At 43.3% G+C, this 18091-nt stretch overlaps 1 protein-coding gene across 1 annotated transcript in view; it reads right to left on the bottom strand.

Moving 5' to 3' along the window:
* The window catches only part of LOC104250719 (S-adenosyl-L-methionine-dependent tRNA 4-demethylwyosine synthase TYW1), a 113870-nt gene that overhangs the window by 89571 nt on the left and 6208 nt on the right, over positions 1 to 18091 (bottom strand). The window contains exons 6-8 of the mRNA XM_059829496.1: positions 17334 to 17615; positions 15983 to 16105; positions 2404 to 2530 (exon numbers count right to left, since the gene is read on the bottom strand). Coding sequence (XP_059685479.1) covers positions 2404 to 2530; positions 15983 to 16105; positions 17334 to 17615 — 532 coding nt within the window. The remainder of the gene's footprint in view (positions 1 to 2403; positions 2531 to 15982; positions 16106 to 17333; positions 17616 to 18091) is intronic.

The following is an 18091-nucleotide window of genomic DNA, read 5'->3' as shown; positions in this document are numbered from 1 at the left end:
TCTCACAACACAAGATTGGCTACGACTTTAAAAAGCAACTATTACAGAGCATCTTTTATAAAGGTATTTGCAACCAGGCAACTACAAGGGCTAACAACCCAATACAACTCAAGAGGTGAGGCTATATTTAGCTGAAATTCAACACCAGTGCTAAAATAAAACCATTGTTTAAGCAATATTCAGTTCACTGACAGGAAGGTAAGTTTGTCTGAAGGTGAATCAAAATAAGAGCAAGCATTACAATACTCTGAATAGATGCTGTTCAAAAGCAAACTTCAGTTATGCAACTACCATTTAAAACAACAGCTTTCTCCTGAATCACTAGTACTGGTTTTTCCTTCTCTTGGGCTAATTATGCCCTCAGGGATAATCTTGAAAAGACACTGAACCTACACAAAAAATCAACCAGTTGTTGCTAAATAAATTAGATTCTCTTTTGACTACATTGCACTTATTACTTTGGGGGGAATGGTGCTGAAGGAAGGAAGGCGTTGTTTTATTTTTATAGCCACATAAGCCTGTCTTTGTGTTATTTGCAGAAAAAAAAAGATGTTATATGACATGTGAAAAAAGAAAGGCAGCTTCTCTTCTTCACTGTTGAGTGACCATTAAAGAATTACATGAGTAGCAGAGGAAAGGAGGCGAAGGTTGTGCCAGCAAGAGGCAGTTGTATTGTGTTTGTATCCTTACAGTTAGTCTTACGTCTTTGAAACCACAGATTTAAGTAAGTAGATCCTACTAGTTGATCCAATGCTGACACTCCCCTGAATGTCGAAGGGAGAAATACACACCTACTTATCTGGATAATGAATTCCTGTCCCTGGAACACCACAAGGAAGTCTGAGTTCTCTGGGGAGCTTGCTTTTGTGTCAAAAAAGTTATGGTAGTAAGGTGATCAGCAAAACCTGAGATGTCTGGGGTACTTGGTGCACCCTTCCATGGAGTCGGCAGCCCCTCTAACCTCTCAAAACAGGGGACTTGCAGCAGGCAAGCATGCTCACCTCCCCGCTGCCCATTCCTAGACAGCCATGTCTTCAGCGGCCCACTCCCCCAGCCTTGCTAGCCAAATCCACCTGTCCTCCAAACATCCCTGCAGGCAGGCCGACCGATTAGACTTCTGGATCAAACACAGACAGTAGTAACTAAATAAATGAATAAATAAAAGCCTGTAACAGTGCTCCAGCTGCTCTGCAGCATGCTGCAGTATAACTGCCACCACATTACAGCCTTCAGAATCAAAGCTGAAGAAAATGTATTGAACCAGCCTACTACAATCCCCCCCACTGGTCCCAGCCAGCAGCAGCACCATTACGGACATGAAGAGGAGGCAAAGTCACTGCCACTCCTTGCTAAGCCTTTGCTTTACTCCTTCAGACCACAAATTTAAAGAATGGCTCTTTATTTTATAGCTGTACTAAGGTTAATGCAAAAACCCAATGATCAAACATGTCAGATACTTGATGGGCAGAAGGCAACACCAGTCACCTACAAAAGCTCGGGCTAAAGAACAGCTGAGATCCTGGGGAGCAAAGGTGCTGGGATCCCACAGCTGCTGGACTCACACAGAACGTGGGCAGAACTTCAGAACCCAGCTCTGTAGCGAGGTGCCTCCACTGCAATAACCAGAAGTGCCTTCTCAGAAGCAACAGGAGAGACACTCTCTATTTAGCAGGCAAGAAAACTGAGCACACTCATGCTAAGAGATAAAAGAAATAAGACTAAATTATAGTCTCCAACTGAGCAGCATAGGGGAGCTCACATCACCCTTCCCCTGGCTCCACCACTCAGAACTGAGGCTTCTGAATGGCAGTGTTGTCAGTCTGGCTTTTCTCATGCTTGCCCTTTGTTTTAAAAAAGGCATTACATTCATTAAAACTGTTCTCTACAGCTCATAGGAGAGCTGCTGATCTAATCATCTAGTGGATTGTTACAGGTAGTTGCAACTACTTCCTTTTCTGGAAATAAAGTTTCAGTAACAAAATCAGAGTTTGAAACTGAAATAAAAGCAGAGGACTAAGATGCAAAACAGATGCGAAGTTGACCCTTAAATATTCTTTGAGAATCCTACACTCTGGGAGCTACAGGCATGTGGGACTATCATCTCTCAAGTGCCTTAGCAGATAGATACATTAAACCCCGCGAACTCTCATACACACTCCACACGTTATAGCATGCATCAAGCTGAGACACATTACACAGCTTTAGCTTCTTCCCCTGTAACAATGAGGTACAAACAGCTCCTGCCTAATCTCTGCCCTGCCTCTGGTTAGAGCTTACTATGACTGAGGGTCCAGAGCAGTATCTTTCTTTATGTTACAGAAACCATCTTTCACTTGCTCTGTTAAAAGTCTACCACTAAGACTTCAAAGCCTGGTCTACCATCTGGTCTTTGCAGAACCTCACCTTGTTTTGTGAGTGCTTCCCTCAGAGCCGGGGTAATCATCTCTCTCTTTTCACTCTCCTCCTTCCTCCCAGCGTTCTCTCGAGTCAAACCCATTCCAACATCTCCTTCCTTGAGCTCACGTTCTCCCTGTTTAAAGACAGTGAATTACAACCATTTAGATTCAAGCACCACATTTTAAACACTGTGGCACAGTTCAGCCACAGACCTGCTAAACTTAAAACTGACACAAGTGCCCAAACGTGAATTCTTGCATCTGTGTAATCATGCATTCTATCCCTCTTCTCATTAGACACTGACCCTTCAGTAATTTAGGACAGTAGATTTAAAAAAAGAAAAGCCCAGGCGACACGTGATATTTGTTCTAACACGGCAATAAAATTTTCTAGGACTTTTTAAGAAACCAGGTATTTGAATTTCACTTGAGAGTGAGAAGGACTCCAGGATTTAAACCCAAGTGCTTCACGATTGCACAATAATCTCATCTCTCCGCAGAACGCAAACCAGAGGGAACAAACCATTTTGTGTCTGACACACAATTGCCTGGAGCAGCAAGCAGCTATTGTCCCAATTATTTGGGACAGGTCAGGGAAGAAAGTCACATCACTACTATGGGTTAGACAGCCCAGGAGTTTACAGAGTAGAAGCTGAGCTCTCCACAAGTCACCCAAAAAGGCAGCCAAGCGCACCACCAAGGCCCTGCAAGAAATGGCTGTTCCCCCCAGCCCGCAGTCAACTCGACACACGAGCTGCAGCATCCCACCTAAGTCTGGCTTCCAGCAAATGCTGCTTTATAGCCACAGTTAAGCCTTTGGAGCTTACTTAAAACCAAATGCAGGAATATCACGTATTAGCATAAAGTTACAAGCAGGAGAAACAAACCGTAGCACATAAGAAACTGTAAATCCCCCACAGTGTTAAGTGTCACTTCTGAGACTTTATGGGTATTTATTGTTTCATGTCTGCACAAAGGAGCATGAAAGTGTAAATAATTACTTTGATATTTCATGCAACTCGTAATCTGTCAGTCCTTTATAGCTTTTCTGAAATATTAGAGGAGTTACAGATAAACAACAAACAAAAACTAGAGGACATTTTGTCCTCCTCTGTCTGAGGCTATTTCACATGCAAGCCTCTTTTGTGCCAAAGACATCAAGAAGTTCATACACGCGCTTCCACTTCGAGTCTACCCACCAACTGTGGGCATCACTGAGGAAACCAGCACTCCTGACTTGCCAAACTATGTTCTTCAGACAAAGTAATCTAGCCATTCCTAGACACACAGACGTATTTCTCTGGTACCTGAACAATATTTCAGAAAATAAAGGTGCCTCAGAAGAAAAAAATTTTAAAAGACACAGAGACTCAGAGGTTAAGGACAAAACAGAGTTCCTAATAAGCACTTAAGAAGGGAAGAGGAAAGTTAAATGTTTAGGGACAGAGGTTACTACCTTTCCTACTCATTTTGAATAGAACTTTGCTCACAGTTTCAGTGAGGTTGTGCAGGAAGGTATTTTCTAATGACCAGTAACACAACGTGGTCCTTACTGAAGGACAAAGCTGTTCCTACCTTCTACTTCCTTTCACTCAGTTTGCTGAGTTTAGGCAGGATTTCACTGGTTTCTATAATGCTTCAAAACTTCCCTGAAAGGCTGGCTCTATTAACTACTTGTCATTTGTTCGGTTTAAAAGCTCATTTCTTGAGACTTGATCTTCATTTACTGTTGAAGCATCTTGCTGATAAAATATTAATATTACTGGAAAAGCCTCATGCATAAGGAAGGAAGGAGATAAAATCCTCATCTTTTAACTATTAAGTCTCAAATAAACAGCTTCTCCTCCCACAAGCTACCATTTAACCCAGAACTAGGCCCAGCTGTCCACTGAAAAAGGAAAGGCACTATCTTAGCACAGATCTGTTAGCTACTCAAAGCAAAATGCTATGCAGGATTTACCTGGCCTATCTGCTCTACAATCTCATGCCAGGTTAATTTTCCCAGAACTAAATATGCTTTATGGAGCACATCATAGTATCAAAAATGCAGTAATTGACTTCAGTACAAATGAGACCTCCCATCCAAGATAGCCTTCAGACACAGAAAAAGTCCTTCTGAATTTAAAGGGCTTGTATTTCTACCTGCCTACTGTGCCTGTAACTGCAATGTCTGAGGAAAGTACCTAAACGTAAGAATAACAAATAAAATTGCCTTACCAGCAAGGCAGATGCATTTATTTCAATAATCATTTTTCCCCTCACAGAGCTAATACCTCCCCCCTCATCCTGATGCGAAAGCTTATAAACAAAATTTCTTTTTCTCTGAGCTGCAATACCTGACTTGTTCGCTTTGGCAAGTGATTGGCTTCAGATATTTCTTGTGAGAGATGGAATTCACAGCCCTGGGAGTTTTACTTATTTGCTTAATAAACCTTTCATATCTATTATTTAGAGTTTGAGTAGAGATAACAAAGTTAACTTTGCACAGAGCAAACTTTTCAAGTTCTGGTGATTTAGCAGAAAGCCCTGTAGTAAATCGAAGGCAAATTACTGTCTTTCCATAACAAATCAGCCAAGTAGCGACAAGAGCCAGCTTTTCACGCCCTTGAAATACTTCACTGCCAAAAATCTGAAGAGTCATCCCCTGCTCTATGTTCACAAACAAGAGAGCTCACAGATGAGAAAACCTAGGAATACACTCCAATTTCTTGGTACCGCAAGGCTCAGCACAGCTCTCACTGCAGCCTGCTGGAGGTTTTTTTGCTACTGCCATTGAAGCAGACCTGAATAAAAGCAATCAAACCTCATGTGTAAGGACTTAGGATATCCTCTGCTACAGGTGAATGCAAAAATAAAAGTCTCTTCCCTTTTATTGCCATACGGGCAGCCTAACAGGCAGACGCAACACAGAAGGCAGGCAGAACCCCATTTTTGATGGGTCAAGAGCAGAGAGTATTAACACAGGGCACGGACAGGAGCAAGGAGCTCAGCTTTCCCCGCCAGGGCAGAGGTGTTGCTGCCCCTTTGACAAATCATACTTCAAGTGTTTGAAAGGATTTCCTACAAATATGCCTACCCAACTCATCTGCAGCTGCATCCAAATACGACCAAGACACACTACTGCCACTTCTCCTCCTCTTTCAGGTACTCTCTTCAGGACATCAAAGATGCTGCATCTCTCCCTGTGTTTTCCATTTTATTACATCAAACACTCTTCAAACTAATATTGCGGGGATGAGAAAAATAGAAAAGACAAACTCCACACAAAGAAGCATTCCCTAGATTAACTTACCTCAGCATTTTTAGCCTTATGGCTCTATTTATTGATGAGCCATGACTGAAAAGAAAAAACCTCAAAACACACATGTTCCGAGAAATTTTTACTCCCAGAAGGAAAGTGACACCCAGAATATCCCAATTTTGACTGAACTTCTTTCCTACTTAACCTCCCAGCGGGCAAACAAGAGGGAACCCCTGGCCTTGTCATGATTTACAGCCTCATCCATCAAAAGGCTCCAGGATCTTTTAACAAATGAAAGGCACAAACATTAAGAAAACAGTAATACATCAGGGGCTGGAGCCAGGACTAACAAAACCAGCGCTAAGGGAAAACGTTGGCAAGGCTATCAGGAAAAGACTGCCTGGCAACAAGAAATATTAGTAAGACTTTCCCAGGGGGGTGATTAAATGAAGTATTGAGTCTCACTAATTACATGAATGAAGAGTTAAAGTTCACAGCAAGCAGAGCTCTGGAAGCAATACGCCAGTGGCAAGAGGACAGCTAGAAAAGTGGACAACTTTTCCCCTAGTTCAGGCTCGGCTGTCAGTGGCACCATAGGCAAGAACCACGTGGGGGTTTATTGAAAGTTGATTAGAAATCAGGTTGCCCACAGGAATGGCACTCGTTTCCTTAAAAAGCAGCCTTCCTGCAAGACTAAAACACATGGAAAAGAACAGGACAGGGAGCAGGCTTCCACAAAGATACTCTTGAACACAACAGAAGAGGAGCAGAAGATTGCTAGTGCACTGTGGGAACCTTCCAGCTCCAGGTACAAAGCTCTGGCTGTCACAACCCAACCATAACAAACAGAGACAGAAGTGCAATTTGCTCAGTCCACGGACTAAATACTCTGCCAACCTTACAGCGACATGGGATACTCTAACCGCTGTCAGTCATCAATAAAAATGGCTTTGAGCACTTGCAAGTGAGCACAAAGATGAATACTGGAAACTTAGATTGAGTAATCAGTGAACCAGCAAACATCCCAACAGCAAGAAAATCTTATTGAAAATAGCTACTGGAGTCTACATAATCACAGGCTACATACCCACTCCATACATCACTGCCCAGTTAAGCACAAAAGCCTAAACTGAAGCAAAAAGCAGACAAGGGTTGAAAGCATGACAGCTGAAAGATGGGGAACTTGGCAATCCGTTACCTTGCCCTGACTGAAATAAGAGGTGGCTTGATCAAAAGCAAAAATCATGGCATGTGTTTTCAAGAAGCATCCCTAAAATGGGGAATGTCCCTGAGAAGTTCTGACTGATAGCAACAACAAACACTCCACTCTGAAGAAAGATTTTTCTCCTGGAATAGAAAACTTTGTGAACTTTCAATAATGAGCTGGAAAGAAATCTCCATCCACATCTGCCTTACTATGCTGTAGAATAACAGAAGGTCCCTCACAGTATTCTGAGGCAGCAGGTACTAGCTGCCATGCAAAGAAAGGATGCTATTCAAACAGACCTGCAGCTCAGCCCCTGCAGAGGGAATCTGGCATTTTCTTTTGTTTGAGAAGTCAATGCCAAGATTTTTGGACATACACAACAGCATTTTAAAGCTCAAATTCACACAGACAAGTAATGACAGAAGACTTATGCTGCTATCCAGCTGAATCGGTCTGAAAGGGCACTGTGCATCATCTGTGAAATGCAGAAGGATAAATGATCCCACCAAGGTCCATTTTCTTGTAGGTTCAACATTGGCCAGAATCCTTGAGGACAAAAGAATTCCCAGATCACAACTCTAAAAATGTATCTGCAGGGCTACAGTAGGGTTTAAAATTGCTTCACTGAGCTATAACATCACTGCTCTACTGGAGGGAAGGTTTTTACAAGGTGGAGTTGTGGTTTAACGACATTTCACATATTGCTGCATGATTCTGTCGACATTTGTTTGATTCGGGAAACTTCCTTGGACGTACCATGAAGACGACTGAATTTCAAAGGAAACAAAAGAATCAAAACCAAAAATGTGTCTGTCTCCACCCAAAAGTGGCTAGTTCATGTTTGAAAATTGGGCCATATATTCACATTTTTATTCCTTTCTTCTGTGCTACAATAATCACAACTAAAATCCAGATATCACAATTTAACAAGTGTCCTGAAATGCTCAGCTTAAAACCAGTAAGATTTTCCACTTCATTCTATTCTGCTTTCTCACACACAGAGCATGCAGCACGCATCTTTTCATGTCTTGACATATTTTTCAAACTTTTTTTTAAATGGTTCTGTAAAAGACTTCTCCACTCCATCACTTCTTTCTTTTCCTTACAGTTTAGGACTAAAAGGGCATTTCATTTCAACACCAATCTTTCAAGTGGTCAAAACACCATGCACACATTTTAAAAAAAAGAAAGTGTGATGAATTTTGATTCTGTAATCATTTGCTGTGTTTGAAGAAGCCTAATCTGAGCTAATACCAGCTAGAGATGTATTTGCCAGTAGCAATACTTGCTGTGGAAAAGACAACCCTTGAAAGCAACGAAGCTGGCTGGACTGCAGACTGCTATTTTGTATTAGAAACCCTGAATGCCTCCCAGAGAAAGGCAGGCACCACCCAGCGCATGCTAGCACAAATCAGGCATCAGCGAGAAGCAGCCAGTTCTCGTACCTGCCATAGAGATGCAGCTTTCACCAGTCTTCAGAATTCTTGTAACACAGGAAAGTATCTAACCATAAAATGTTAATACAGGTTATGAAACACTAGGAAAAGTGTCAAGCAGAAGAAGTCAACTCTTTTCCTAGGACCACGAGAGTCCCAAGCACAACTCCCCACTTGGGTTAGTCCTCCCAGGAAGACCATTTTGCCAAAGACTACGCGCAAGCTCACACTCAGCAGAAGTCAGCACTAACTAGAGAGCAGCATGGGAAAGTCCCTATTTGCACTTTCTCCACCTGCCTCCTTCCCTGAGTGAGAGCTGCATACAAGTCTTCTGAGCACCCACATTAACAGTTTTGGTCTGTAACCCATTCAATGATATGCATCAACCCAGCTTTTCAGAAATATGATAATCTTGTGGCCTCTCATCTAATAAGAATACATTATTAAAGTCAAAAGAAAATTGCCTGGTTTCTACCATAATCAATCTTCAATGACTGAAAGATAACGTAAACTAGTTAATTGGGAAAACAGACCAAGAAAGATACCCAAGAGCATCCATCTCTCAAGGCCCAAAGCTCCACTTTCCAAAATTACAGGCCAAAGAAGAGTCAGAAATTACTTGGTGCTTCATCCTCCCACGGGGGACATGACACAGTTCCATACACACAACCGCACAAGCCGCTTTTCCAGCAAATCCTTGTGCTTCACACCTGGGTCCCTTCTGTATGCTTGTTTACAGGAAATGATATATAACAGCACTCCTCTTCCTAAACCTACTGACCCATCATTGTTTCAGCAGTGCTGATCAGAGGCACCCTGCCCAAATGAGCTGGGACAGAATGACCCCCTACACGGCAATCACTTGCTAGCACAGATACAGACCCAGACTGCCTTGCCATGAGCCACCAGTGCAGAGGATCTGGCCACGCCAGTGGCAAAAAGAAACAAGACTGCCTCATGCACAAGCTTAACTGTGCTACTAGGAGAAAACTCCACAGCATGGTTTGGCACACGTGTAAGTACTCTGTGCAGTACAAAAAACAGTTTAATGTCATGTTACTGTCCCGCTCCTCCTGCAGAGCTGAGATAATGCTACTTCCATTCTCTTGGGCCACACTCTCCTGTTCAGAAGGCTTTTAGGAGAGGCTCCACCTCTTCTGCATACCCACACCACCTAGCAAAATGCAATCCCCACCTCAAGCCAATCCTCTGCAAGAGAGGGATGTCAGAATATCAGCTCTGACATGAACAAGGAAAGGTGGATACTTTGCCTGCTTTGGCAGCCCAAGTATCAGCAAAGGAAGCAAAATCGTGGCTCACCTTATAAAAGGAAGAAAAAAAGCAGCTCCCACTGTCTATAACTGTTGCTGCCCTTCACACAGAGGGGCAGGACACTGAACAAGACAAAGATGCATACTTTTGCAGTTGAGAGCCACTTACAAGCTATACTGACCACTGGGCAGTCACAGCAAGTAAGGTTTGATTGGAGACTACGTGTGGACAGGCTTACTGCTAGCTGCACTGCTGAATGACCAGTGCGCAGGGTTTGTCTAGCAGGACATGGATGCATTTACTGTACCTCGTAACACCTTACCCAAATAACCTATTTATTTGGCAACAGATGCTGTGCTCCCACAGGACATCCTTGTGCTACCCTCTCCTTAGATACAGGAAGGACATCAACGGGCCACTTCCTCCATGCTTCTCCCAGTAATTACCATCAGCAGATAATTACTCCGTGCATTGATTTGTGGACTTCTGTTCAACTGTGTTATTTGGCTGGCAAGAACCTTAAAAAATGCACAGGAAAAATAAACAGCCGAGATATGCAGCTGAAAGTCTGTGAGAAATGGTGAGCAGATGGGCTGGACTGCTGCAGGCTAAACCCTGATCATCTCCAACAACAGATGTGGTCAAGAAAAGGTAGCAAAAAAAGAAGAAAAAAGGAAGCCCAATACTCAGGGGGACTTCAGACTTCCAGAATTTTTATATCTATTAGCTCTGCTTCACCACCCATTTACTGACTAATTTACAACAGACTAAAGAACAGCAAGGGATATGGGATCTACCACCCAGGGTAAAAATAAGGCTTTTCGTTCATAGATCTCAAAGCCCTTTAACAAAGGCTCATCAAGGAAGCCAGTATCATACCCCGTGTCAAAGACAGAATGTCCAGTCAGAGCTTACCTTTAAAGTAATTTTTCTTTTTTCCTCTTTCTCATTGGGCACTCCCAATTCTTACATAAATGCAAGAGATCTTGAGGCTTGCCATGCTGTTTATAAATCGTAATTCTTTTCAATAGCCAACATTTAGAGAAGAAAGATTTGAACACAGGAAAGGGGAAGGGTGTAGTGTCCCTGTGACAAATCCAGATTTTAATGCTAGAAGTAGTCCCCAAGCAGTTCAACAATATTTCTTAAAGCTTATTTTAAGATGTAGGATCACGCTGAATTCTGAGCCAGAGTAGCAGAGGTCAAAATCTAGCCCAGAGACTGTGCACATAAGAGCACATTTTTCCTATAGGAATCTTTCACCCATTAAAAGTTAGAGAAAGTTTTTGCAGAGCTCTAAATGTGCACATCATTTTCAGCTCTTTCTAAATCTGACAGTTAAGTACCCCAGTCTTATTTAGTTGGGTTAAAATATGGCTAACAATTCTTGCATACTCTAAGGAGTTTCTGCCTGTAACACAAAGTTGCATACAACAAGGTCTGTAAACCTTATACCTTGAATACCTTAACACTCACTGCCCCATTGCAAATAAAACTCCAGCCAACTTCATTAGAAGTTTCTTCACCCAGTGTCAGCAAGGTTTGGTCATCCATAGCAGTCATCTACTCACAAAGGGCTCTTAGGAAAGATTGCGAGTGGTGTGATTTACAATCCCAGTGGTGGTAAATGGCTAGCATAGGATGACTTTTTCAGGAAGAGTGCCAAAGGGGATGAGGAAACCTCCCCTGTGGCAAGTGCATGTAGAAGTAAACAGAAACTTCTTGAACACGCTCTCTGGGACATATTTTCTTTCCTGCAAACTCAGTCTCGGTCGTGCTCTCTCACACACAGCCCTCCTCTGTGTTTACATTGCAAATGTGACTATCAGCATCACTAAACTTTTTGTTTTTAGAAAACAAGAACATTAATCTCAAAATTGTGTCAACAAAATATGCCCATTTGATTACTTCCCAACCCATCCAAAAGAAATTAGGATATTATTATTACTATTACTCATGCCTGCTGTTTATAAATATGAAGGTTAATAAAGCCATTTCATTCCCTGGGAACAAGTCTAGATTGATCTGCCTTTCTAGTTTATCACAATCTCCCAGCTGTGGGAGATAATCTACATTAAGAAATGGTGTCCCTATGATTAATAGCAGTCTTGCAGGCCACAAACATACCCATTAGATTTCACATTTATCTGATAAATACATTTCAGGGCAGTAACTTTGGAGGACAGGGAAAGTGTGCCACAACTGTAAAACTTAAAAGTCCACTTAGTTATTAAATCCACTAAGAACCACCACTGCCTTCTGCTGCTGCATAAAAGCAATTTGGAGAACAGGCCCAGGTTCTCAGCCTAAAATCAAGCTGCTGGAAGGGTAGTAAATGCAGAGAAAACCCAGCCCTTAACCCACCTAGCTGTGCATCATCCAGCCCCACCTGGCAGCACAGCCTTGGATCATCAGGCACCTGAGAGAAGCTGCCTCAGAGCTGACAGCAATGGATTGACCCCTCCAGCCCTCCTGCGGGCCATGGTCTTATTACGCACTGTTGGACTTTCATGCCTTGCAATTCCCTTCATGAAAGCACAGACATTATCTGTACTGACATAAAGGTTTGATTCCACTTCAGGACCCTAATAAGCATCACCTGCAACTATTTCTCATGGCAGCAAGCTCCAAAAACATAATTATTTGGAAAATAAGGGCTGGATTTTAGCAGCTACGAAATAGTCATCACCACATATTATGAGAGTTGGTAATCAAAGTGTGGAATTTACCTTTGTATCAGCCATCATTTTTAACATTTGAATGATTTCCTGTTGCCAACCAACCTTGTGCCAATTCTTGTGCTCAGATTCAGTGCGCAGAAGGCACCATCACCTTGAACTGTGTACCTTTATCCTCAGAAGCTCTTTGAAAAGCCATCTGTTTTCCCAGGGAGAGTATGTAACAGCTACAACTTTACCAGGAAGAGAGGTTCTGGCATTCACCTTGAACTCCTGAATCCATCTGCCTGATCCAAATGACTGCAAGAATCCAGTACCTGTCGCAAGCCCTTTGACAATACTTCGTAAAGTACAACAAAGCTGCAGTATATGGGGGAAAAAAGCTGTAAAACAAAATTCAGCCTTGATTTCCATCAAGTCAAGCAACACGAGATGGATGCAAAATTAAATTAAGATCCCCTGCAGAGATGTGAGCAAACACTTATTAGATACACTCGCCTCCACAGCCTCACTCTACCATCCCATAAAAGGCAGGGCAACAAGGAATTATGACTATCTGTGACTGCACATCTGTCTTATCTGCTATTAATTCTCACAAGAGGCAACACATGCCTGCAAAAGAGATCAAAGCTGAACCCTAAACCATTTCAAATTAACTATATTGCACAAGGCAGAAACCACTATTCTATCTCCCATACGCAGAGGAGTAATACACAACACTTAAATCCACAAAACTCATGCTGGAAACTGTTAGCCACATTTCAAATCCAAGTAACTCCGCATACGAAGACATGTCTGTAATATAACCCTGAAATACACAAGTTTAAAGAAAACTTGCTAGCTTGTATATGGTAGTTGAGGTACAAAAACCCAAAGCACTTGCCTGTGTTGGTAGGGATTACTGCAAGACAACAGATTACATCACTGTAAAACAAAAGTGTCAGACTAATTTTTACATAGTTCAGCATTCTGCTAGAGAAAAAGACAGCTAAAGGGACAACGCAACTCATCTGAAAAGAAAAATTCTCATCGCACAAACTCATAGCCACTAAAGTGAGGATGCAACTTAAACAGAGATGCACTGGATATAAACAACTATCTTCCCGCCTGGGAGGAAGACAGCCTGATCATGATAAATTACTTTCATAAATGCAGATCATCCTGCTCTTTCATATCAAGTCTTCAGCATTTATTTTCGTTATAGTAAATAACTGCACCTACTGGATCATTTTACAATTCAAGTGTTTGCATAAACCTGCTGCAAGTCAATGGGCACATTTCCCCAGGAGATTCACCACCAAGACAAAGACATTCTTTCTCCCACTTAATGATACAGATAGCCATCAGTTCAGGTTCCCTCGTGAAATATTTACACAGCTTTATCCTGCCACCACCCTGGAAACACCCCCATTCAAGAGAGCTGAGTATTTACATTGAAGTCACCACTGAAGGCCCTTTCTCCATTACCTGCTCTGGTTACAGAAGCATGAAACCAGAAATGTGGATTGCAGCTAGGCAGATCAACCATGCAGAACAGGAATAAAGGGGCCAGTAATGAGAACTACATCAGTTAAGGTTTCAAAATTAATCCAAAAAGCTGGGACATGACTAGGGCAGGGCAGTTCAGTGGCACCAGCCACAAAAAGGCTGATCCACAGTTTTAGGGCCTCCTGTCTCATCAGCTGACAACAGCTTGTATCCAAAAGGGCCAGGACACTTTCATGCACACAATGTACTTCCAGGCCACATCATCTCACACAGAGACTTGCATTCTCAGGACTTAACCATTTGCAGAGGCAAGAGGGCAGCATTCAATTGCCAGTGCAGAACAAGTGTTTGCCATCTCCTCCAAGGAAAAGGCAGATGAGAAACTACAGTTTGTAGTCTGTGCTCAGATGCTAATTCAGAGCCACAAGAACCTGATCTACAGAGATATTCGCACTTTTGCGGTAATTTGTACATATAACACACAGGCCTCTCACCACTCAAGCGGAGCCACAAGAAAGTTAAGTAGTCAATTGTTTGAATCATGCATTAGCCAAAATGGTAGACAGTAATGAGTTTTCACTGCCTATGTATAAAACCATAACCACAATGACGCCTCATGCTCATTGTTTTGGTAGTGAGCATGGCTGAAGCTAAGAGCAGAAAGTATTTTATTGCTGTGCTCGCTTTTTATTCATGAACTGGACTATGATATGTAGTTTTCCTTGTTTACACTACACTTGATCATGGAGTTGCCATATTTTTTTCAGTCAGTGAAAACTCAACGCCTAGTTTTTCATAAAACTACTGCACAACACCACTTCCCTTCCCTGCTCAAAATCATCTCCCAGGGCGTGCTGCTACAGAAAATGCAGTTCCCTTTTTGTCAGTGACCTCTAGCGGTGAGCACATGCAGGAGAGGAGGAAGAGGAGCACTTCACAGCAGTTACACAGGGAGACAGATTGATCCCTTCTCCCTCCAAAGGAAAGCCAAACAGTTCATCCATCCGTCTCTTGCAAGCTGCAGCGCACAAGTCCATACAAGCTCAGGGACAGCAGCTCTCACACAGCAGTCTGCCTTGCCCCCACATCAGTGGGGCTACTCTCCTAACAGAGTTAGTTACAAGCAGCAGAAGTATTTTACCTCCTTCCCCCTCCCTAAGGTGAGGAACAGAGATCCCCATGCTCCCCTTGCGACCCCCTTCCCTCCTAAGCATGCAGCCTCCTGTGATCCAAGGCCTGGCTTGCTGTGGCCCACCAGTGTCACCTTGGCTCAGACTGCTGAGGAGATTGTTAAGTTTCAGGAAAGAGCTGTGAGAAGTCCACACTGTAGAGGCATGCAAGATAAGGAAGGTGTAATTACAGACAGAGGTCGGTTTGTTGAGAGGGGGATGGATAGCAGCTCAAGGGTTCATGAGGAAAGGCACCACCACGGAAAGATCGCTAAGGGGGAAACAGAGTCAGCAGACGGCAACACAGTACATCACAGATCCATCCCAGGGCCAACCCTTCTCAGCCCGACTGCCAACTGCTCGGCCAACAAAGAGTGTGGGGAGCACACTAAGGCTTAGCCTAGTAACTATTTATGTCCTCACTCCTTTTTGTGTGCTAACCAAATAAATGAGTGTGGTATATCTCGTTTGCAGACTCTTTGAACAGAGAAAAAGAAGCATGAATGGAACCGCACAGAAACAGAGATAGTAACACCCTGAAACAAAGCAGGAATCACGATTGTCTTTGACAGGCTCAGCACAGGTCAGATCAAGCTCAATGGCTCTGCAAGCACAGCACCTCATCTTAGGGCAGCAGCAAGCAAGACACAGAAGCTCTTGCAGCAGTGTGTTACCACTCCGCCTGCAGCTTTGTTCCCCGTCATGACATACCAGCACAACACATGCCTGCATTTCAGCTGACATACCCACGGGCAGATACACTAACAGGATTTGTGTTCAGATGCTGGACTGAATTGTAGTGGCAGAGATGTACATTCCCATCCGAATGTTAGCTGTGGAAGTAATTTCTCTCAAACTGAAAATAACAGGTTACCATTGCAGCATTTGCTCAGTGAATAAGTCACAGTTAGCCGGTAACTATATCCAACACACCTCCAAGTATGTTCTTTTTTGGGAAGGGTTCTTCAATAGCTCATATTTTACTCTCCCTCTAACTAGACCCTACAGATTCAAATCCAGCAGGCAATATTTTAATCAATTCAACTGATCAGTGTCAAAGACCTGACAGTTCTACACTCACTGCAACAGCCGTACCTTTGCTTTCTTCATGTGGCTCATGATATTGCCAAGATCTTCAACATCGACGACAGAATTTGTGCCTCCAGCTTCCTCAGCATCAGCCTCCTCCTCACTACTGGTTTCAAACAACTCCCCTGCCTGTGTAAGAGATCAGGAAAAAAATAAATTAGGAATGTAACTGAATGTTAAACATAAGACCTTCATCTATGCTAACAAGTGAAATCAGCCCTCACAATCAGTAAAGACTACTGAAAAACAAGGCATAGTCTACCAATAACCTGTATAATGTATGAGATGCATTTAAACTTGGGGCTTTTATCAGTGTGCATTTTTAAGAGTTCAGTAGCACACAGACGACCTGAAACTCAGTCCAGATATCCTGCCTCCAGATTGCTCTGTTTTCCTCATGCGCTTATCTGATTACGTGATAAGTGATACAGAGGAGTCCAGCTCCCACCGCAGACTATGATGATCCGGAAGACTAAACCCCTTTAACTCCTCCAAGTGCCCCTGCCTGCCTGAATGAACATGGAGCAAGAGATCTGCTTTCCAAGACAAACTCTTCACAGAGCAGAACAGTTGTCTCCCTTTCTGTACACAGCCAAGGTACAGCACCACAGCACTGAGGTAACAGCAAGATCTCTGGTTCCTGCAGTGGCCAACACACTCAAACCCACTCAGCCAGAAAAGCCCCTTATTTTCCTGCAAAATTCAACATGGCCACAGCAATCATTTCCAACCCACAATAAACGGCTTGCAGGGAAGATTAAAGTGCCATAGCAACTCTGGGTCTTGCACTGTAGAGCAAGAGAGAGGACTTCTTATTCAAAACCTGCAATCAACAAACACCCCAGAAGACACACAAATGATTGCAGGCAGACACATTCAGAGGAAATACAGGACTTGCTCAGATAACACTCCCTCAACTGCCTTTGGAAAAACCTTGGGACACAGGCAAAGCACCTAAGCTACAACAAGTTGAAGTGGAAGGAGGTAACTGCTCACAGGGAACTAAATGCTTCACTTGGCCATGAGACAAAGCAAAAAGACTCTGATGAGAACCCAGACTGCCTCCCTGGAGCATCTGTCACAACATATACCTCCCCCTATTCAAGAGGAAGGCTCCCTCATCATAGAAATGCCATCTAGCCTAGGTCCATCACTAATTCTTTGGTCCTTCTTTTTGGATGGCTTATTCTACTTGTTATCTGTCATGCGATCTCATCCCTCTTCCCCCTCTGCTCCAGACCAAAGAAGTATCAAGCTCCCACAGCACCCCTTCTGGGCTGTAGGAGGAAGGAGAGAAGTCAAATAGTGCTCCAAGGGGCACTAAACAGAAATAAGGTCCCATGGATTTTGGCTCTACCTCAGTATTCTCGTATTCTGATGCCTCGTGCTCATGATCTGAGCTCTCCTTGCTCTGCTTCCCCCGAGATTTGCACTTCCCTTTCTTGCACTTCCCACTGCAGGGCTTCTTTTCCCCTCTGCAGAGTGCCTGGAGCCGATTGAGGAACTTGGCTTTCCAGGCTTCAAAGTCAGCCTCAATGCTGCCATGCTTGCTCTGGGCCACGTTGCAGTCCCCCTCAGCACGAGTCATGATACGGCTGGCACTGAGCATCCACAGCCACCTGTCAATATTTCTTCCAACCTAGGACGGAAAGAAAGTTAGAAGGAAATTAAATGAAGCCCAAGTTAAACAAAGCAAGCACCAAGCCTGGAAATAGAGCTAGTGAACTGCACAGGACTGCAAGGCCCCTAGGGACTTCTGGACTCCCCATCACCTGCTGACTCAGAGCACAGACACAAGTCAGTTTGAACACACCCTCGGGCTCCTATTTGAAAATACCCCTGCTATCACACTGATGTGTTAAGAGATGAGCTCTGGGAACAAGCTCCTTTGTGCTATGCTTGTTGGTCAAAATGGCCATATGCGTAACCCATTTCGTGAGGCCCCAGACACACAACCATAACAACCTGGTGACAAGTCATGCCATTTTTCTGACTGAGATGAAATGAATTACCAAGGCATACAGCCATATTTTACATCAGGAAATAAAGCTAAAATCCACGCAATACAGCCAAGTATGTAAGTTCGAGAAAAGTGCTCTAAACTAAAAGGCAACA

Source organism: Gavia stellata, chromosome 25, assembly GCF_030936135.1.
Source record: "Gavia stellata isolate bGavSte3 chromosome 25, bGavSte3.hap2, whole genome shotgun sequence".
Lineage (NCBI taxonomy): Eukaryota > Metazoa > Chordata > Aves > Gaviiformes > Gaviidae > Gavia > Gavia stellata.
This window is presented reverse-complemented; position numbering and strand designations above follow the sequence as displayed.